Source organism: Corvus cornix, chromosome 10, assembly GCF_000738735.6.
Source record: "Corvus cornix cornix isolate S_Up_H32 chromosome 10, ASM73873v5, whole genome shotgun sequence".
Lineage (NCBI taxonomy): Eukaryota > Metazoa > Chordata > Aves > Passeriformes > Corvidae > Corvus > Corvus cornix.
In genome coordinates, this window is record NC_046340.1 from 3,628,418 (window position 1) to 3,650,309 (window position 21,892).

General features: G+C 41.5%; 1 protein-coding gene across 3 annotated transcripts in view; it reads left to right on the forward strand.

Annotated features, from left to right (window-relative positions):
- Positions 1 to 21,892, forward strand: part of SH3GL3 (SH3 domain containing GRB2 like 3, endophilin A3) — a 58,473-nt gene that overhangs the window by 13,909 nt on the left and 22,672 nt on the right. The window contains exon 1 of one of the 3 annotated variants that reach the window (XM_039558002.1): positions 1,463 to 1,598. The exons of the other annotated variants lie outside the window; for them this stretch is intronic. Coding sequence (XP_039413936.1) covers positions 1,554 to 1,598 — 45 coding nt within the window. The 5' untranslated portion in view covers positions 1,463 to 1,553. Of the gene's footprint in view, positions 1 to 1,462; positions 1,599 to 21,892 lie in introns of those variants that run through there. 3 annotated transcript variants of the gene reach the window in all.

Genomic DNA, 21,892 nt, shown 5'->3' on the forward strand with positions numbered 1-21,892 from the left:
TGCTTTCCCATGAAGGCAGAACCACATCTCCAATTTATATCAGCACATTCCTGATACACAGTCATATTTCAGTATATAACCAATCAATCCCTCACATAACAACCAACCAACCAACTAAAACATCCTTTCAGCAGAGCTCTTTCTAGTCCATCTGCTCCTCTGAGTGAGAGACTGTGCCCTTTGGAACCCTGAGCAGCATCGCTGCAGGTTTGGAATCACACTACCAAGTGGATTTTGTTCTGGTGCACAGCACCAACCAGGTGTGTTCTGGACTACTACAAGAGCTTTCATGTTTTAAGAGCTATAATTAAATTACTACCTACAATAATAGACCTGAGGTTAATGAGCTCAGCTAGAGATGCTACGTTGAACCACAAGAAATGAGACAGACCCATTATGAGACGTTTTCAGCCTTATTAGACATAAGACAGATGGAACCAGGCAGCTGACTGGCCTTTTGGTGCTCGGGCAGTGTTCCCTGCCAGCGGGATGCCCCGTGGGTGCCCGGGCGGTGCTCCCCACGGGCAGAGTGCCCCGTGGGTGCCCCGTGGGTGCCCGGGCGGTGCTCCCCGTGGGTGCGGTGCCCCGTGGGTGCCCGGGCAGTGCTCCCCGTGGGTGCGGTGCCCCGTGGGTGCGGTGCCCCGTGGGTGCCCCGTGGGTGCCCGGGCGGTGCTCCCCGTGGGTGCGGTGCCCCGTGGGTGCCCGGTGGGTGGCCGGTGGGTGCTCCCCGTGGGTGCCCCCGTGGGTGCGGTGCTCCCCGTGAGTGCCCCGTGGGTGCCCGGGCAGTGCTCCCCGTGGGTGCGGTGCCCCGTGGGTGCCCCGTGGGTGCGGTGCCCCGTGGGTGCCCCCGTGGGTGCGGTGCTCCCCGTGGGTGCGGTGCCCCGTGGGTGCGGTGCTCCCCGTGGGTGCCCGGGCAGTGCTCCCCGTGGGTGCGGTGCTCCCCGTGAGTGCCCCGTGGGTGCCCGGGCAGTGCTCCCCGTGGGTGCGGTGCCCCGTGAGTGCCCCGTGGGTGCCCGGGCGGTGCTCCCCGTGGGTGCGGTGCCCCGTGGGTGCTCCCCGTGGGTGCCCCCCGTGGGTGCCCGGGCAGTGCTCCCCGTGGGTGCGGTGCTCCCCGTGAGTGCCCCGTGGGTGCCCGGGCAGTGCTCCCCGTGGGTGCCCGGGCGGTGCTCCCCGTGGGTGCGGTGCTCCCCGTGAGTGCCCCGTGGGTGCCCGGGCAGTGCTCCCCGTGGGTGCGGTGCTCCCCGTGGGTGCTCCCCGTGGGTTCCCGTCCCCCGCCCGGCTCCCGCCGCTGTCTCCATGCGACAGCGCACCGTGGGCGTCTTCCAGCGCTTCATTTGCATAACCCCGCGAGTGGCCAATGGGCGGGCGCCGCTGCCGCTGTCATTTGCATGCGGCCGGGCGGTGGCCAATGGGGCGGCGGCGGCCGGGCGCGCGGAGGGCGATGCTCCCGGCGGCGCGCGGAGGGCGCAGCGAGAGGCCGGGCCGGGCGCGGGGACCTGCCGGGACCTGGCGGCCCTGGGCCCGGGCGGCCGCGGGGCAGCGGCGGCTCGAACATGTCGGTGGCGGGGCTCAAGAAGCAGTTTCACAAAGCCAGCCAGGTACGGGGAGCGGCGGGGCCCGGGCGGGCTTTGCTGTTGATGGGCGGTTCGCCCAGCGTTCGCTCCCGCACGGCGCGGCGGATGCCTCCTCCGTCTGTGGCAGCATCACCCTGGCATCTCCGGGGAGTGTTTCCTTCAGCGTTACCTCCGGGTCCTTTGCCTGTGTTTTTGCCTGTCAGCTTCTTGTGTTGTTCTCACAAGAGAAGGTTGCCCGTTCCATTCTTCTGCTTGGGGCTTCATGTCTTTCCTTTACTGATTAACAGTTGTTATTTAATGATGGGTTCGTGTTCGTGTTTTGAGGCCTCAGTTAAAGCTACAGCCTGTAGGGTACCAGCTTTCCCTTAAAGAGTTCATTGTTTTAATCTTCCACAAATTGCTGGTTTATTATCCTACCTGGAATGCCATGTATTTGTCCTGTAGAGGGTATCAGATGTTTCTAGAGTTTTCCCTCCTTTTCTAGATGCTGTACCCTTATCTTCTCTAGAGTGAATCTTCATCTTCTCCTGATCCCTTTATCTCTTTTCTCTGTTAAATGTGCTTTGCTTTAATAGTTTAGCTGGTTTCTTTTAAGAGAGAAACACCTTTCTGCCAAGCAGGTAGACTGGTTGCATTCCACGGCAGGATGGTGCCAGCGCAAAACCCCGCATTGATGCGGGGCTTCAGGATGTGGCTGCGGTGGGATTCTTCCACTGAAGGTTTTTGGAAGTCTCAGCTGCTTTGCTTGCTCATTCCACGTCAAAGAGATCTGTATTTGTGTTGGCTGTCATTAATGATAATGGTAATATCGAAATTAACCTGTAACCTATTCAGTCAAATCCGACAGCTGCTCGTCTTGGTGAGAGTGAAGAAAATAAAGGTTCATTGAATGCTTGGCTGTCGTCTTTCTAGGTCTTCCTTCAGCTCTGTAGCTTGTCAGCAGCCCAAGTGCAGAATCTGCACTTCGTTTGGATACAGAGATGCTAAATATTTGTATCTAATGTTTCAGTAGTGTGCTCTCTTTCGTGGAATGTACTGATCCTGAAAAATGTTGTGAATTGGTATCTTTTAGTTAACTTTCTCTGTTCTTTTGAGAAAATGCTCGATCTGCAGGGTAAACAAATCTAAGGACAAGTTATTAAAGATGTTTGGCTTGTTTTGCATTTGACATGCTGGTAAGTGATGCAGTCTTTGCTGTGGTACGCTTGTAACTCAAGATGCAGAAGATACTTAACTGAGGAAGTTTGAGAGGTAACCACAAGAGTCATCTTGTCTTGCAACTAGTAACAGTGCAGGTTACTTAATCCTGCTCAGATGTCAGGTAAACAAACAAACAAAAAAGGTTGGATGGGATCTGATAAAGGTAGTAATAATGGCAGAAAGGAACTGTAGGATATATTGAATTTGACCACATTTATTGGAAAGTTGTGGTATGACTTCCAGTATTCAATATAGTGAGGAACTGCAATGCATAAGAATATTCTTCTTCTCAGGGTCAAAAGTAACGTTTTGACTCATTTTCAAATGTAGAACTCAGCAAGAAATTTTTTATCAGTTGATTGAAAAAGTCTGTTGTTATGGGCAGAAATACTGCTTACTAGGAAATTAAAGTCCAGGAATAAGATACTTTTTTTTTTTTTTTTTTTTTTTTTGCTACATGAGGTAACATAAGACACTTCTTAGGAGCTCATTCTGTAAGAATTCAGATAAGATGTTGGGCAAAATAGTAGTGGAAAATAACAGAAGAAGTAACATATATCTATAGTGGATCAAAACACCCATGTCTAAACAATGAAACTGCTTATCTCTGATAGGCACAGTCATGCCTAGGTGTGTAAAGTTGTTGAACTGACAAAAGTAAGGTGGAACATGAAAAGTGGAAATACTGGGATTCCATCTTTTAGAAGAATTCTTTTACAAAGTGCTAAAGCAAGCAAATGCAGAGCATGAGAGGTATTTCTCTACAGAAGATTTGTTACATTTCCAAGTACTGTGGGATCACTTAAGGAGACACAGACCTTTGTGTATTGAGTGGCTGAGAGATGCCAATGGTAACTGTTAACAGCAGAGACAGGCATTGCTTGGGGAAAGAATGAAATTAATTCCTTTAGTGTTCCCAAAGGAGAATTGGGGCAGATGACAAAAACTGGCAAATGTCCCAGAGGACATTGAGGAATACTGGAGGGAATGAGACTTGTGCCAGGGCATGTGATTAAGGAATAATATTTGAAAGCTGACAGAACCTAAGGACAAAAAATTTGAAGGCTGAAGCAAGTGTATTAAGACAGTCTGTATTTAACAGTTCATTCAGAAATGTGAATAAATATCAAAAAAGTGACAAGATCCATATATATACTGTGTCCATGCTAAAATAGACTTCTGTTCCATAAATAAACTACAGTTCTAAAGGAAATGTAGAGTAGTATTGATGTAGAGTATAAAAAGATTAAGTAAAATAAAATAAATGGAGTTATGGAATAATTCTGCTTACTCTTACTGAACCACTGAACTTTTTTGCAAAAGAACTGCATTTCAGTTTTGTTGTTGTAAAAGGCCTGCCTCTTCTGTGTACAGGTTTTTCATTGACTGGTGGTGATCACCTTTGTGTGTAGGCTTAGGAGTCCAGGAAAAAAGCAAAAATTATGATTTTATACATGCAGTTGAGGTTTCTGGAATGTTTGTCTGGTGCTTGTCAGCTTGGTTTGTCTGAAGTTACAGTTAAGTAAATGAGTGTTTGCTTTATGAAAGGTCAGCAGCTAACTTTTTATGGTCACTGACGCCCTTGCCAAAATCAGGCATGACACGCTATTGCAAAGTTGGTTGGTGTAGTAAAAAGTCACCATGGGTCTGTCTGTTTGCAATCCAGTAATTCACAAGAAGTGTTCTGATGGTTTTCCCCTAGAATTTTTTACCCAATTGTATTTTTTTTCCCATTGAAAATTGCATGTGTTTGTTGTTCTTCACCGAAGTGTCTGGTAGTGAGATCTAGAAAAGAACTCTTGGGTTACAGTATCTGTTGAAATTACCGCAGGGAGGTCTGCACCCCAGGGGCAGTAGGGGTCTTAGCTGTTTTTCTGTACATTCCAATATATAAAGCTGCAGTGCTACTCCCTTGTCTGTCCCCTAATGATTGCTTCCCCTGGTGTCACAGGATGGATAGACCCAAAGCTTGGATGTGTCTCAAAGTTTCTGTGTCTGTTATGTAGTGATAATACCCTTCACGTTATTAGAATTTTCTTTACTATGCTTTCTGCTTACTAGGTTATAAGTTTAAATTGAAGTTCTTTAATTGAAAGTGGACTGCAATGAGGATCACTTCCATTCTCTCCATTAAATATCAGTGATGATTCCTTGAGTATAACTCATTTGACTAAGGAAATACCAAGCAGAACCCATGAAGTGTCCTACCACCTCTCACTGGCTGATAAGCAAGGCCAGGCTGTTTCTCAAAGCTGATTAACTCGTGTGCAACTCCCATGAAATTCAGCTTTTTTTTTTTTTTTTAGAATATATTTTCAAATATAATTTTTTAAATTAACTTTCGTGGAGTTGTGTTTGCAATGAGAGTTTGTGTCCTGTCGCTTGCAGCCTCTGCCAGATCTGATCTGTTTTCCTGTTTTCGATTTGAAAGTGTTTCATGTAGGTGTGTGTATCTCTGCCTGCTGGTTCTGCAGCCCTTGTTCTCGTGGTGGCTGTGCATGTGGGATAACCCAGGTGGTAGGAGGACTGCATCTTCTGGTGCATACTGGGAGTATTTTTAGAGTTTAGAAAAGCAGGAGGCACAGAGAGTGAATAAGAAAGCCTTAATAGGTGTCAGACGCATTTCTGATTTCTGCTGTGCTCTAAAACCACAGCCAGGTGAGGATCTCTGTGTAAAGATGTGGGATTTTTCGAAGTACTTGGAGGCTGGTGAGCTCAGAACCTCACTCCCCTAGGCTGTTTTGAAAGCTCAGCCACGATACTGGCATAGGAAATCTGCTGTTGAGTTTGAATTCACACTTATAAAATATTTTTTTAATTAATTGTAGCTGAAGGCTGTGTATAGAAGCAGTTTCACTCTCAACAGCTTATTCATATTGTATTTCTTGGGCTTAGTTTCTCAGAGCTAGTGGAAAGTAAGGCTTTTCTGAGGAAACACAACTACCGATATTCACAACTATTGTGAATACCTTATTTGTAATGGGATCATCAACAGCTACTGTAGCCTCTGCAGGCTGGGTTCTTAAACCTTCTCCTATTGTCAGTGGAGAAAGAAAGGCTCCAAGAGAATGTGAATCAGGAGCTGGTTCTATTGTCTATAGATAGAGCTTAAGGGGGAACAGATTTTCTAACCAAAACAACCAAAACCTGTTACTACTTTTTTTTGCTTTCTGAAAATTATTTAACCCAGTGTAATAAATGTATAAATAATACGCTCTGTTTTAATTTCTTATGTATCCTGAGTGGCATTTCTCTTTTCAAGTGGTGCAATTTTTTTAGCAATTTTTAAAAAGCCTTTTACTGTTTTTTAATAGTTTTTATACTTTCAGCTGTCACTAACAGTTGCAGGGATGCTGCTTCATACCTCCCAGATTTCTGCTTTTGCTCCTTTAATTTATGTGGCATTTTGATCCAGTCTGTTGGAGTGAAAACCAGCTCAGAATCAAGACCACCTTGTTCCCCAGACAGAATGAGTTGTGTGATTGGATTTTGTTGTTAGGTTATTTGGGCTGATAGTGGTGTTTTTCGGTTTTTTTTGTTCTCTTGACTATTTTTCTTCTCTGTTATGTTGTAGATACTAGCCCAGACATAATATTTAAGCCTTTTTAAAGTCTGTGTTGACACTGAGTTAATACACAAAAGCTTCAGTTACACAAGTGCTTGATAGCAAAGGAAGTCCTTTGGTAAACTTTATACAAAGAGAACCTGATCCTGACAGTAAGACATGAAAGGAAACTTTATTGCCTACACGCAGCTATATTTATTTCCCAGGACTATAAGCTGTTGCCATACAGTCTGTTAGAGATACTGTCCTTAACAGCCAGTGTGAACTGGGCATGATAAATCCATGACAGTAGTAGAGAGAAAGCTTCTGTCCTATTCCTACATTTTATTAGATAATTGGATTTACTTTTCTTCAAATCTTACAGAATTGTGGAAGAAGAACAGTGGTGAAAAGGACATTAGAATTTAGTTTCTATTTTGAAAGAAATGATTATACTACTTCTGCTTCTTATCAGCTGCTAAGGTAGCCTGCCAGTAAGGCAGAAGTGTAGCAAAAAGAAACTGTAAGTGTTTCAGTCAGCATATGTACAAGTTAGCAGAAGGTAGAGGTCATGTGCTCTGCAGCCTTTAACAATGCAGCTCTCAGAGCCTGCAATAGAGGGATCATAATGCAGTAAATTGGAAACCTAGCAGAGATGCAGCTGCAATTTGGAAGGAGGTTATTTATATTTTACACATAAAATATTTATATATGAAAGTCTGAATGGCATTGCAATAGAGAGTGGCATAATAGAGTGGGAGCTGAACTTTCTCCTTGAATTCATCTCCTTTTATAGCTTCTTGGCTTTGCTGTAGAGTTTTGCACAGGCATCCTGAAAGTCGAGTGAGAGCTGGCACTCCATCCCAGGCTCCTGCTGTTGCCTGAGTCACTGCGGCACATGCTGGGTAATACATTGCAGTGCAGGCTCCTGAGAATCCTGCAATGCTGAAAAACAAACAGCCAAGTGAAGCACAGCAGCAGCACTGCATTGACATTTTTTCAGCAGCACTTGGTGTTACCTGAAGTTGCAGTGCAACCACTTTCTCTAAACACATATGTAATTCAAATATAAAATGCATCCCATTCTCCACAGCTTCTGTAAAAACCATATAGACCCCAGACTTGGTCTTATAATGATATTGTTTAGGACAAGTTCTTCTGTTTACGTTAATGCCACTTTCACCCTGGTTTATTGCCACAGTCTAGTTCTGTCTTGTGCTGAGTTCTCACTGTTGGTCTCTTTTCTGTTCGTGAAAGGCACTGCTGGAGTTTTATGACTAGTTGAGAATTGAAGATGCCGGTTTTAACAATGCTTTTGACAAGTCCACTTAGAAAAGGGCTATTCAAATTTCAGGTTACACCTTCAATTCGATTTTCGAGAGCCCCAGTGTCCTATCACTGTGTACATGTTTCTGTTACCAAAGTTATTAGGAGTTATATGCCTTGATGGGAGAATATACCAGTTAATTTCCTGCAGCATCTCAGATAGCAGCAGCTGTGCATGTGAAACACAAAAATAACTTGGCCTTACATACTTTCTATTCAAAGGACAATGCCAAGCCTCTGAGGAGAATCAATTCTGTTTCTTTGCTAGCCTAATTAAGGTGCATTTTTGATACTGTACTTGTTTTTAATGAACTGTAATGACTACAGTGAAATTAGTCAACTGAACATGACTTAAGAATCCAGGACTCAAAGGAAATCAGGGGGTTCTAAAATTCTGTTTTCTAAGAGTGCCAGTGTTTCTGTTCTTGTGCAGTCGGGTTACAGATCGAAGGTGAAAAAGTGGGGAAAATATTTTTTAATTGTTTTCTTAACCAAGCAAAAAAGAAATATAAAAACCAAGTATTAGTGGTCCTAGGTAGTAACAGCCCCTTTATTCCCTGTGAGTGTGTTGCAAATGCTAGTAGGTCTTAGTGCTCTCACTCTTTTTCTTGCAGATGCAAATGAATATGGTACTAGAAAGCGACCTGAGTTCAAGGATAAGGAGCTAGTCAGTGGCAGAACCAAAAGTAGATTATGTGCTTCCAGACTATTGATGCAATGTCCAGTTGCTGTGGGTTTTAAAAAAAAAAATTATTGTTTTTAAAATTTATTTTGCATATGTATCAATAAATGCAAAATGTAGATATGAGTTCGGATTAAAGTTTCCGAATAAATGTGATGTAATTTCACTGACTCAAAGTTCAGCAAGGTTGAACACGGTATTTTCAGTTACCTTTACTGTATTTAATACCCCTCTGGAATGAGCAATCAGTCTTTTAGAAACTGGGATTTTCAGGTAATGGTATCTCCTCAGCAGAAAACTGGGGGCGTGTGTCTGTGTGTGTGTGTGAAATGTACTTGGTGCCATAAACAAAATGTTGGATTGGGGGTCAAAAAGTCAGTGGTCTGCTTCAAAATTATGATTTTGCCTTTTGCAATCCTGTTGAGAGAGCTAGAAAGTGAAATATGGTGCCTGTGCCATCTGTATGGGCAGAGAATGTCACAAACGTGGGAATGCTTTGTCTTTCATTCCCGCAGAGAGTGTAGCACCTGCCAGCTTGGCATCTGGTTCACAAAAGATGTGTGCAGGGTGAGGGGGGAAGGAGACCCATTAAATGAGGAAATAGGTAATCAAAGACTGTAACCTTTCATCAATTCAGAACCAGCAGTTCCAGTCTGCTCTTTTGAAATTTCTTCCAAAGAAAGTAATATTTTTAAAGATGGTAGGATGAATTCCGTGTGTGGTGTGATCTGCTTGGATGACTGCCTGAGGCACTGGAACACAGCAACTGTTACTTACCTTTAACTGTTTATCATTTTATGGCTTTAGCTTCTGAATAACCCCTACTTGTTCTTTCCCCTGTACATTGTAGTAACCACCTAGGATTCAAAGGGCCATATCCTCTGCTTTGTTTTGTATGGAGAATGCAAGAATCATGGCATTTTCATTCTGAATTTGATGATTAAGAGTTTCCCTTCAGTGATCTCTTCAGCTGTGATTAAAGGTTCCTGTTTCATGGGACTAGGCTTGTCTTGCTACTGATGGATGTACTGCCTTTTTTGTAGGAATTTCGTGCTGCAGAGCCCTGTGCCCCCACAGAGGGGGACAGAGCCCTTTGACCTCATTTGCACCAGTGCTTTATAGCTCATTGGGGAATTCTGCAGAGGTCTGTGTTCTGTGTGTAAATTATTCTTGGAAATTATTTCAGTTTTCTCTGTCATATGTTTAATTTGATAACAATGGAAGTCAATTCTGTGTGCGTGCTGAGGGAAGTTTCTGTCCCCATGGATGAAGTCAGCGGTGCATTTCTGCACTGCTGCTCTTACTACTAGAAAGAATTGTGCTTTGTGGAGATGTCTTTCCAGTGTGTGTCTTTCTTAGAAATGGAGCTGAGGAGACCTGTTATCCCCAGTTGTATTGGAGTTTGTGGTGTTGTGTGTAACAGTGTCTTCCTTCCTAAAACCACTGGCATATTTTGAAATGGAGTTACGAAAATAAGGCAAAAATGTACAGTGACTTCCTCTCCAAACTAGTCATGGTGAACAAAGTGATGAAATAATGGTTGTGAGGGGTTTTTTCTTCACTTTTCACTCTGATACATGGAGGTTTTCTAGTAAGTGAGTGAAAGGAGCAGGGATTATTACAAACTTTCAGATACATTAAAGTGCTTGAGACTTGTTTGTTCCATTTAGGTTTTCCAACTCTTGATGAGCACAGGTTGCATTAGCAAAGAGCGAGCTATCTTAAGTCCTTTCTTTTTTCCCATGGGTAGTATTTCTAAGGGCCTCCATGGATTCTAGCTAAGTCAGCAGCGCTGCTGGAAGCACATTGATGGATTTTTCAAAATATTTGAGGAATGAGACTTTTAAGGCCATTAAAAATTCAGTTGCATTTGTGGCAGACCCAGGAACTGGAAGCACGTTGCTTCACAGTGCTCTGATGCTGGGTGTGAACTTCGACTTCGGAAAACTGTGAACTAAAATGCCTTAAAAAAAAAGAAAAAGAAAGAAACAAATAAACAAGAAGCCTCTCAAAGAGTGCAGGCAATATGCTTGTTGATTCAAAGGGAAAGTGCACAATCCACGTACAGCAGAACCAGGTGGATTGCTTTGAGTAGCAAGTAATGGGGGCTGACTGTGTGGCAGTCAAGAAGAATGTGGGTGTTTCACACTGTACCAAAAGCACAGGAAACTACAGGACTGGCAGCTTAGATAAGTAGGAATGATGCCATTTAAATCAAAATAATGTGCAGTAAAAAGTAAGGATATGAGAAGGAGTTCTCAGTCTGTTTTATATTGATTTAAAATTCACACAGCTCGTCTAAGTGCTAAAACATGTAAGCAGCAGTTTAATAATATTGAAGGACAAATTTCTAACTTGAATATGTGGAATGGAGTTGTGTAAGAATTACTGTCTGGAAAGTAGTTTCTGAAAGGGCAATAAACAGATTATTTGTCATTTTTCATGCATAAAAAGTAGACTTGCTGATAAACATGCAGAAGTGATGATGAGAAATAGCATGCTAATGTGAGGAGAAGTTAATTCCAAAGCGAATCAACTTAAAATTACAGTTTTGACTGTCAGTGTATCTGGCTGTGTACAGCTTCTGTTGAGAGTCTTGTTCTGCTTCCTCTGCACAGCTGTAGTGGATGATCTTGACCACATTTTTGCTGGTAATGGATTCACTAAAACTGTCACTTTAAACTATGGCACTGCCAAGGAAGTTTTTACTTTAGATAAATAGTTGTATAGTAACTTTTAAAACTAATACTTCTAAATATTTGCAACGTATCTTTTAGTGTTAGCAGCTCTTGAACTTCGACAGATTTAAAAATATTTGGCCCAAATACATAAGCTTTGAGTTTAAAGCTGTAAGTCACTGTTAAAAATGCCCTCATCTTGTCTATGTTATTTCTCCTGTAGCTGGTCCGCGCTTGTGCTTAAAACTATTTGCCAAGTAATTACTGAGACTCAGATAAAGTGCTTTGGTGTTGAATGTGTAATGAATAGGTCTGACTTAAGGAAAGGTGATGTGAGTATATTCTGGCTTTACAGAAATCAGAATTAGGTTATCCATTACTTTTTCTTGCTCTTTGGCAGGGCTCTTTGACATCAGTTGTGTCAAGTGATCCTGCTAAACGTGCCTGTGGGCGCTGAGGATGTGTAGTGCTTGGTGTCCTGATAATGTGGTCCAATGTATTCAGCCTTTAAAAAAAAACCTCGAACTTTTAGATCAATTGATTTGTGTTTAAATGGATTTTCAGTAAAGTCATGGAATAAGCAGAAATCTCTGGTGGTGGATATGCAGGAGGGCAATTGGGTAGTCATGAATTATGCAGAACATTACCCATGTTTTAAGAAGTAAATAATATTTACATGTTTTAAGGATTTTGATTTCCTGTTCTGCATATGCAGGCTATGATTGATGTGTTGCTTGATCTCTCCTATTTGACAAACTAGGATTTTTTTCTTTGTTTCAAATGGTGTAAAAGAAATACCAACAATAGCATGTTACTCTAGTGGGAAAATGGTGCATTTGGCTATTCTATAGCAACTCTAACAAAGTCAGACTTCATGCAGGACCCAGCTACAGGGTACCACGCTAATCCATTAAGTTGTAAAATACTTGCACAGCTTTACATCCATGGATAGTTCTGTGACTGTTGATGTGCTGAAAGCTGACTAGACCCTCCTGAGTTCAGGACTGTGCTGCAATCAGTGATGTATTTAATGTTAACTTTTGCAAGAGGAAGTGGGAGCCATCTTCCTGAATAAGATAGGGTAGTTTAACCTGAGAAAAGAGTGGAGGATCCAGTTTCTGGGTTTAATTCCAGGGCATTGTGCTGGAACTGGTCACATAATGTTCTGGGAACATGAAGTGTATTCAATTCCTCTTAGGAGCTATGAATCAGAGTAGTGCTCTCTTCCAGAACTATGACTGACAATATGCCAACATTCTCTAGAACAGAGCATAGATTTTCACTAGACTGAGTGGCAATGGTAGCTGTCATATGAAGAGAGCAGAAATGAATTGACCAGTACTGAATGGGCAAGGTAATGTAAAGCTTACTGATTTAGGGCATAGAGGTCATTAAAGAGGTCAGAGCATCTCACTGTACACACACCTTTCCACTGCCTGTGCAGGTACAATGTTTCTGCAGTCAGCTTTAACAGCTGGATGCCATCAGATGCAGGATGAAGTTGCATGGTAGCTTGCATCACCCTAAATCTAGGCTGTGGTAGCCTTGCTCTACCTTCAGGGTAAAGTCCTGTCCACCTGCTTGAGTTAGCTCTGGGTGCTTGTGTGATCACACACACTAAGCTGTTAGAGGCAGCTTATCTGTCTCAGAATCAACCCAGCTCCAGTGTGTGAGCAGCTTTCAGGTGGATTAACCCACTGAAGAGCTCACAGCACACAAGAGTCACTACTACCAGTACAAGGGAAATGGAGGGAATGTCTCAACAGGGATGAAAAGGATTTAGAGAAGGCTAAGCAGCTGTGGAAAAGTACCTTAATGATTATTAGAATGTTTTGTTCGCAGAGTAGAATAAACTCTGCTTTGCAAGGGATTTGTATCTCATTGACATTCTGAGTGATGAGCCAACAAGGAATCTCTGCTACCAGCTCACCCTGGGTTAATGTTGACTGTTGTGATAATGATAATATATCATGTGAGGGCAAAAAGATCTATCCCTAATCCTGCAGGCCTGGAATCCAAACAGGATGGCTGAGTGATTTAAGTGAAATGGTGATCAACCTGGATGTGGGTAAAAGGAGTGTTCCTGGTGAAAGCAGCACCTCAAGCCACAGTGAGATCTGAGAGTCTTCAGCCTGACTTCAGTGAAAGACTGAGAATGCTGTTGAAGGAGAGAGGAAACACATTTCTTCAGTGGAGGAAAGAGTGCCTTTATTTCAACCAAGAGGAGTATCTGGGGAAGGAAGTTCTGCTTAGCTGGAGTAAGCACTAGTGTGACAAATGATGTACAACAGAGACACAAGGCAGGGTGAAGTTGTCAAAGGATGTTAAAGGTAGCAAGAGGCAAGCTAATCAGTAAAAAATAAGTGTAGTGTAACTTCTCATGTTCTCTCAATACTGTGGACAAAACAGAACGTTTTGAGGGACTTCCTTGACAATTACTTATTAGCATCTGTAAAAGCAATTTTTAAATACAGTCATGAGAGACATCCAATATAGAAACATCTTAAATGACACTGGAGTGAGGAGTAAGAAGATAATATGAAAGGTTCTCATATTACTTGTAAAGGAAGTGTGTAAAGGGGTTGTTTAAATCTCTGATTTTAAGGGTTTTGGTTTATAGTATAATCACCCTTTCCCATCTTTGCAGTGGGTATATATGAGTGTATCAAAAGGAAGCCACGCCTTCCTTACAAGCACAGAGAACAACTTCAGAAAGGGGGATTGTTTTAAGGCCAAATGAGAATGGTATTGCTGCCAAGTGAAATTTTGCACTGGGAACCTGTGGAGGGAGGAAGAAGTGTTAATGTGGTAGCAGCCAGTGGAATGCATGCAGTGTGTAACTTGTCCTTCACAGCTCCAGCTCCTCTCCATGCAGAGGAAACAGGATGAAATATTGCCCAGTTGTACCTGAAGCAAGATGCTGAAAGAGAGGCAGAAAATGGTTCTGACAGGCACTGAGGTGCTGCTTGTCCTGGTCACCCTGGGAAGGACGGGTTGTCTCTGTGGGATGCACCCACTACTTCTACTTGTCTGCAGTGCTCATGCACATTCTGTCTCTATATTGGCTGGACAAGCAACTGCCAAACAGACCATAGTTTAGAATAAAAATCCCCAAAATTTACTTTTCAAAGAAATTCAGAATTTATTTTTTTAAACGAGAGTTCGGAACTGAGTGAAAAGTCAGTGAAATTGAAAATTGAGGAAGGATAATCACTACAGGTATCTTTTTATGGCCCTTTGATGGCTTTACATTTCTCTTTTTAGGGTATGCTCACTTTCACAAACAAGATTTTAAACAGATTAGGGAACAGTATTTTAGATTTGCAAAATGAAATATGGAAGTAAAAGTGTGATTCTGTGAGCATGGAGATTCATGGTTTCAGGTATGTCATTGTTCTTGGCTATTTGAGCTCTCACATCAATTAATTTAAATTACTGTCAGAGACATTGGTGTAATCAGGTTTTCTCATTAAAAGTACTTGTATCTTCTCTTCTGAGAAGTGGACAGTCTTGAGTCTGACACTGTTACATTTTTTTGAGTAGGCTTGCAGAACAAATAATGTGTCTGTGTCCTAGATAGGTTAGTTTATTACATTTGAATTCTTACAAAGATGTTTTCCCTTAGAGATGGGTACAATAACGGTGACTTTGAATTTCCTGATCTATAAATGCATGTGTCAGCATCAGTGTTGAGTTCTTTAGGAAACAGTGGAGGTTTGTCAGGAAGAGTTCAAGGTTTTGCAGTACAAAGTAGTTTTTGTTGTACAATGTGTGTGCTGAAGAATAGCTGCAGCAGACAAGTCGGACTAAAATGCTCAGTAATAGCGTGACGTGTCACTGCCTGGTGCGAAATGAGTCACTCTCTATAGAGATGCAAAATCACATTATAGAGTCTAGAGTCGTGTACTTTATTCATATATGGACAAGACTGTCCTTTGTCCCTGATAATGGTTTTCTTCAATATCTGTATGTGTCTAATTTAAGCCCACAGACAGCATTGCATTGGTGTATGTACCATCTCCTGCTGACGATCTGTTTGATTCGTGCCATTTGCCTCCATTTTCTCAGGGTTCTGTATCTTACTCTCCTTTTTCTATACTTTTTCAGATTTGATTAAAGACTAAGTATAGTTGTCAAACTGGAGTGACTATTTTGTCATCTGTAGAAATACTGGCCTCAGAGCTGTATTTGTTTGGGCTTGCTTCAGAACAATTGTTTATGTTCTGACTGAATAGTTGCAATAAATAGGAAAGATCATTCAGTGCTGCTTGGAAAGATCACATTTGAGTCATCAAAGGGCAGTGGGAAATGTTTCTGTGCAGAGAATTGGAATAAGTGTGGAGAGAGCATGAGAGAGTTACTGGAGCTCCATGGTTTATGCAATGGCATAGAGATGAAGGCTTTGTTTAGGAATATGATTTTTCTTGTTGAAATGTGTCTGGATTTTGCCACAAATTGGATTTATAGGCAAGGAGGAGTAGGCAGTGTGTAGGTAACTTGAAAAACTGCCATGAGATGGACGCAGTTTCTGGATCATACTTCTCAGTGTTTTTGTTCCTTCCAAAGTTCAGTAACTGCCAAGGGCATCAAATGTAAAAGCACAGTGGTTTAGAAGTGCCTATGTGAAGCCTGTGTTTCTTACTTTTTCATCCCACTGGTGTGGTCAAACAGAGTGAAAATTGCAGTGTTACTGGGTGTACTCAGCCTGTGTAGGTACCTGGGAAGGATGCCAAGTCTGATAGGGATTTCAAGTTTAAAGCACTTAAGACTAGATCACAATCACAATGTGTCTCAGAATTACAGAACTAGAAGCAGCAGCTGTGCCCAAGTTCAGCTGGTTTAAGAGCCTGTAGGACCTGGAGGTAAAAGTCCAAATTCAGGATAATGATATTACTGCAGTAGATTGTCTGGGTAAGTTAATAACAAGTTCCATTAATCACTGGGTGGTCCAGCTCATTTGTGAGAGGCTATGGGGGAGCAGAGGGGGAAGAATTGTGTTTGAATTGTTCTTTATTGGAGTTCAAGTCCTTTGGCCAGAATGGCCTGGAATAGCAGGCGCTGGGCCACTGCTCTTGAGATGCTGTTCTAGGTCTCTGTGGCTGGAATCAAGCTTCTGCTTTGTGACAGCTGCTCTTCTTCCCTTCAAATGTACAACTCATTTCCTTTCACATTGTTCAGGGGCTCATGTTTAAACTCTGTGCTAATGGTTAAAAAGAATGAGGAATGCCTGTAAATAGGAAGGGGAGAAAGCTGCTCTATGTTATGGGGAAGAAATAAAAGGCACATTTTACAGCTACAGTTGAGGGTCCCTCCATAATGATCTGCATGTGATTACTGATTGCTTAATATTTTTCTGTCAAAAAACTTAGTAAAGAAAATTATCTCAAATACTGTATGCATTGTAAGAGAAAGGACTTAGCCTTTTAGGTTTATTAAGTGGTGGAATACATTCCTTTAAACATTTCTGCAAGAATTACATTAAACATTCTGTATGCTTCTAACTCATGGGTTTAATGTTACCTGGTAGAGCTGTAGGTCTCACTCGAAGCTTAAATCAAAAAGTGTTTTGCTGCTGAAGGCAGGAGGAGACTCAAGTCCCATTTACAAAATGAAGGGTTTAATACATGTTGATGACATTTTGTCTAAGTGATTGATTTCTAATCAAAAGCCTCTACTCTTGCAGGTGGTTTAGAACCAAGGTGTGTTGCATTTTCTGAGCCTGGCACTCAGTGTGCTTCATAAGCCATTTGATGAGTAGTTGTTCACAGTCAGTGCAAGTGGTGATGCTTATCTGGTGTGTTCTTAAATGTCCCTGCATCTGTGGGAAAGTGCTTTTGCAATTTAAAGGCAGAAGGTTAAATTTAATGAAATGTGGAGTCATAAAGGGTGCATATCAATGTGATAGAAAACAAACCTGATAGAAGGTGGCTTTTCAAGGAAAGGTTTATTGCAAGTCTCTTTGAAAGCAAAGGTAGCTTTTATCTCTTTCTGGCTGTTTTCTCCTTGCTCCTTTTGTTATTTTCTGTTTCTCAAAATAACAGCAAGTACATGATCTTGTCTGGGATGTTCTTTACAGTATTTCTGTCCTAGGACTCTATTCTTTTAACCTTGAGTTGAAATCATAAATTACCAGGATAAACCAGTCCTGTACTTTGATGAAAGAGCATGAGAGTGTACCAATAAATGACTCCTGAACAGAGCACTGAAGAGAACAAAAGTATATGCATGTCTTGATGGGAACAGAAAAGAGACACTAGCAGGGAAAAAGGAAGGAGGGGCTGGCTTGTGAGAGAGAATATTTAGGATGGAAGGTTGAATGATTTTTATCATCTGTAGATGCACAAAGTAACTGGTCCTTCTGAAGTGTTTCATTTCCTGCCCAAGTATAATTTCTCTGCACAATTTATCAAGCCACTGCTCCTAGATGTGGGAACATTTTTTTTTTTACATTTATGCAGCAAAAAATGGAACAATAGCTGGACAATTCTTGGTCCCTCTGAGTTGGGCTTAGCGTTGGAACTATCACGATTAGACCTTTTTCTGGAAAAAGTGTGTGTGTGTGTATGAGATTTGCTCAGGTTTTGAGCAGGCCATACATCCAGCAGAGGTGGAGAGAAGTTATGTTAGAACAAAACTATGGAAACTGAAAGAAACATAAGGCAAAGAGGGGTAAGTGGGAATGAGGGGTGAGGCAACTGAGAGAAAAACAAACTAAATGGTAGTGGAAAGAGACTAAAATAGAAGAAAAAAAGGTGCCAACGTTACTAGTGATTAGTAAATGAGGAGAAAACAACATTTCTCAGGATGCATGGCTTTCTTAAAGTGTCTGTGAGAGAGAAAACATACAAATCTTAGTAGAAGTACTCAAGGGATGGGTGAGAGTGACAGCTCTGCCCTCCTGGGCTGCAAGGTGAGGTGAGCACAGCCAGGGCACTGCCAGGAAAACCTGATGCAGGAGGTGAGTGCCTTAACAGAGCTGACTGCCCCTGGCACAGAGCTGGGGGTAATACAGTCAGTGGTAAAGTGATTTTCTTGCTTTACCCTTCCCTGCTTGTTTCAGTTTTTGAGCACTGAGCCAAACTCTTCTATTTCTCAGTCTCAAAGACAATGATACCCTAACAAAGAGCAGGCTTTGTCCTGGTATTTGAACCTGTGGCATTGATTTAACCTTGATGGGATAGAGGAGCATCGGTTTCGCTGTCTCTCTCCCAGGAAGGCAAGCAGTGTTTGTACTTCAGCCTTGCACGGGAGCTTCAGCAGTCTTTAAATTGTTACTGGGACCCTGGGAACCCAGCTGCTAGTGGCTGCTTAGGGATTGCTTTGAATTGCTACATCCCTTCTGGGGATATATTCCATTCCTGCACCTCTTCTCCACTGTCTGAACTGTGATGGTTGGTACAGCTTCAGGCCACGTCTCACCAGAGGCTCTGAAACTGGGATCCTCAGGCTAAAAGAAGAAATTGTAGCAAAATTCTTTGAAAATAGAGCTAAATTCAAATAGGCTCACAAATGAAATATAGGAATAGAAAGTGCTAATGTTTTAAATAGGACTCGGAATTAAGTTATTATGGAGCATTAAATATGGTACTCTTTCAAAAGCAGTGATTTCTGCCGTGGTTTCCTTTAAAACTTCATTTTTGCAAACTCTGGCACTGATCATACACGTGAGAGAAGTGCCAGCTTGAGCTAACTTTGCAAGTGCAGAGGACTGGGATTTGAGAAGTAAAAGGAGGCATGTAGTGGACTCCTGGCAGAAATCAGTGCATTCATTGCAGGAAAAAGAAAAAATGTAAAAAGTAAAAATGGAACTTTTTTCCCAGTAAAAAATGGGACTTCTGTGTATAATTTAATACTATTACATGTGCCTTTTGGGTAGGTAGGATTGCCTTTGCTTTGCAAATAATCATGCAGCGTTTCTTTGCAAAAGTGTATCTTTTCATTTGCTCTGACAGGGTGCTGCCAAGCCAGGAGCCTTCAATCTGAGCTTTGTTGTGCAAATCTGCCTTCTTTCTAGAGCACTCAAGTTTCTTTGTACTTTTTAAGCATCTAGCTTATTTTTGTGAAAAAAGTATTTGCTGATTGTCAGAATTCTTACTGCTGTTTGAAATGTGTTAGGCCACAGTGCTGTGGATCTTGCTGTGCACCTTGTAGTTTGCAAGGAAGTGATGGGTCCAAACGTGCACAGGTAACTCCACAGTCGAGCAATGGTTTAAATGTTGGCAATTTCTGTAGTGTTTTCTTTGTGGTAATTGGAGACCATACACAGAAGCTGCTCTAAACTCCATGTACCCTAAGGTTCTGTGTTTCGGATGTATAGATTGATGAAGAATATAGATGTATTATAGATCTATTGGATGTATAGACTGATTAAGAAAATACCCACAACCTATCTGGCAATTATATTTGAATATAAATAACAGAAGCCTTTGCTCTGCTGTGCCAGAAGAAACTCGAGGACAAAATATTTATTGAAAAGAAGACATTAAGTAATAGTAATGCAGTAGTAGTAGTTTAGCTGCTCTCAGCTGTTTATGACTAGAATCTGAAATGAAACAGAGCTTGTATCCTGGCAGTGTTGAGTCCTCTGTGCTTCTCTGATGAGTCTCTTGGGTTAGAATCTTAAGAAGTATTTACATGCCTAGAGATTTAGATAAGCACTTGGTGGGGTGTTCAAAAGCATCTAGGTCCCTAATACCTCTTGGCTTACTTAAGGGAATATGGGAGTGTGTATATGCAGATGTGCGTGTGTATAAAAGCTGTTGATTAATTCTATTATTTTGAAGAAAAATCATAGCAAATTCAATAGGAAATAACATTCCATCCCAGTCTGCTGAGCCACTGAGTTACTTCACAAATACTGCTATGCTTGTATCTTCTTTTCCTATACATATTTTTTTTGTTTTATACTTGGTTTTCATTACTTGCTTGTATTACATTGCTTGTATTTGTTGAAGCAAAGGGAAAAGTTGTTAATCTTTGGGCCTTCTGACCTGCATGGAAAAGAATGTCATTTGACTCATCATTTTTCAGAATTTAAGTGTTACCACTCAAATTTTGAAAAACTGGAGCCATCTAGTCATGTCTGTTTTAACTTGGAAAATAGATATGAACACTTTTCACTTTTCCACAGACTGTGTACAATAAAATCTTTCTTGCTTAGATTGTACACTCATCTTTTAATTTTTTGTGACAAAATCTGAAATTACATTCTCACAATAAATAATCTTCATTCTCATTATAAATAAATAGTGCAACTCAAAATTTGTGTCCCATAAACATAACTTTCCCTTGTTTTGCCTACTTAGAAGTATAGATAGAATATTTTATTTAAGACTGCATTCCTCAGGGCAAAAAGTGGAGATCTGGGACCCTAGCATTTTCATTTCAGAGTTAGCAGTTGCTTACTGTGTGGCCAAGGACAAGTCAGTTTAACCCAAATTCAAGTATTTAGTCTTTCAGTTCCTCTTCTACATTAATGTTGTATTAGGAGCTTGGATGTGTGGTTTCAGCCTGTATGCATTTGTTCCCCATGTTTCCTGAAGCATCCAAAGCTATAGCAGTGGCTAAAAAATAGTTCTTGCTGAGAGCAAAAAATCTGGAATCCAGACAGGTGGAAAAGCAGCACACGTAGCATGGGCTTGCTTTTAATGAGACACTCGAGACCTTTGGAGTGTCACAGACAGGGTGAAGCTGTCCATTACATTATGAGGATAAAATATTCTGAAATATGCTAAGACTTTTCTCTTGCTTAGAGCAAGAGACAGCACCCTTCTCAATGTGCAGACTTCTTTGTAAGGCCAGATTACACAGTCTGTATCTACACATACTTTGGCTGCATTTGGTTAATAAGGTTATTTTAAAAGGCTGCATGATTGTGTGCAGACGACATCAGCTGGGTACAGGATTTTGAGTGTTGACTAAGCAACAGCAAGTGCCCAGCATTCCTGACCCTACTTAAAATTCTCTTGCTGGCATAGACTTACTTGTAGAACAACTTTAAGCGATATCAGAGCTAGAATTCAATGTCTGATGTTTCTGTTACTAAATTAATAAAAAAAACCTCCAAACCAAGCCATATGTAATTTTGTGCCTAATTCTGGCAGAAAATTACATACAAGAAATACACTAGGAAGAGCACAGGAATCATGGGGTAAATTCTCAGTATTGCTGTCAAAGAAAGGAAATTAATTTTTTTTTTTAAACAGATATAGCAAATATCAAATTGATTAATAAATAATCTTTTGGTAGGTGTTATTATTGACTTTCATAAAATGCAGGACCATGTCTGGCATATTGGCCTGTTTTTACAGGTTCCTTAGTTGTTTAATGCCAAGTGCTTCATCTTACCTAATCAATTGTAGACCTTTTCTGAGAGCAAGAGGTGTTACTATGTCTTTTGCTGCTTTCCTGAGATGATGAGTTTCTAAAGTACATCCACAGAATTTTTCAATCTGTCAAGATCTTTAATATACTCATGTCTGTTTCCTTTTTGTTTTCTTTCTTTTTCTTGAAAGAGCAGGAATCAAAAACTATTTAATGCATCCCGGCGTTCCTGTCAGCAGAAAGAATTGCAAGGATGCTGGGAATTAGAGCTGTGGTCAAACACCCACATCACAGACACTGCGTGGCAGATGTTTCTGTAAAGTCCTCATTAGCTTTGTTAAAATGGCCACCCTTCTCTTTTGAAAAAATTCTGTTGTGATAGTCCTCCCACATGGCAGAATCTTTTGTTTAGACTACATAAAATCAGGCAGTTCAACTCGTAACACTCTAAACTACTTTTTTCCATCTATTTTTTTGGATTGTGTAAGTCCTTCCTCAAGAAAAGACACATTCCTCAACCAGCAACCACGTTTGTCATGTTCTTGGGCTCTGTGCCTTTTCCTTT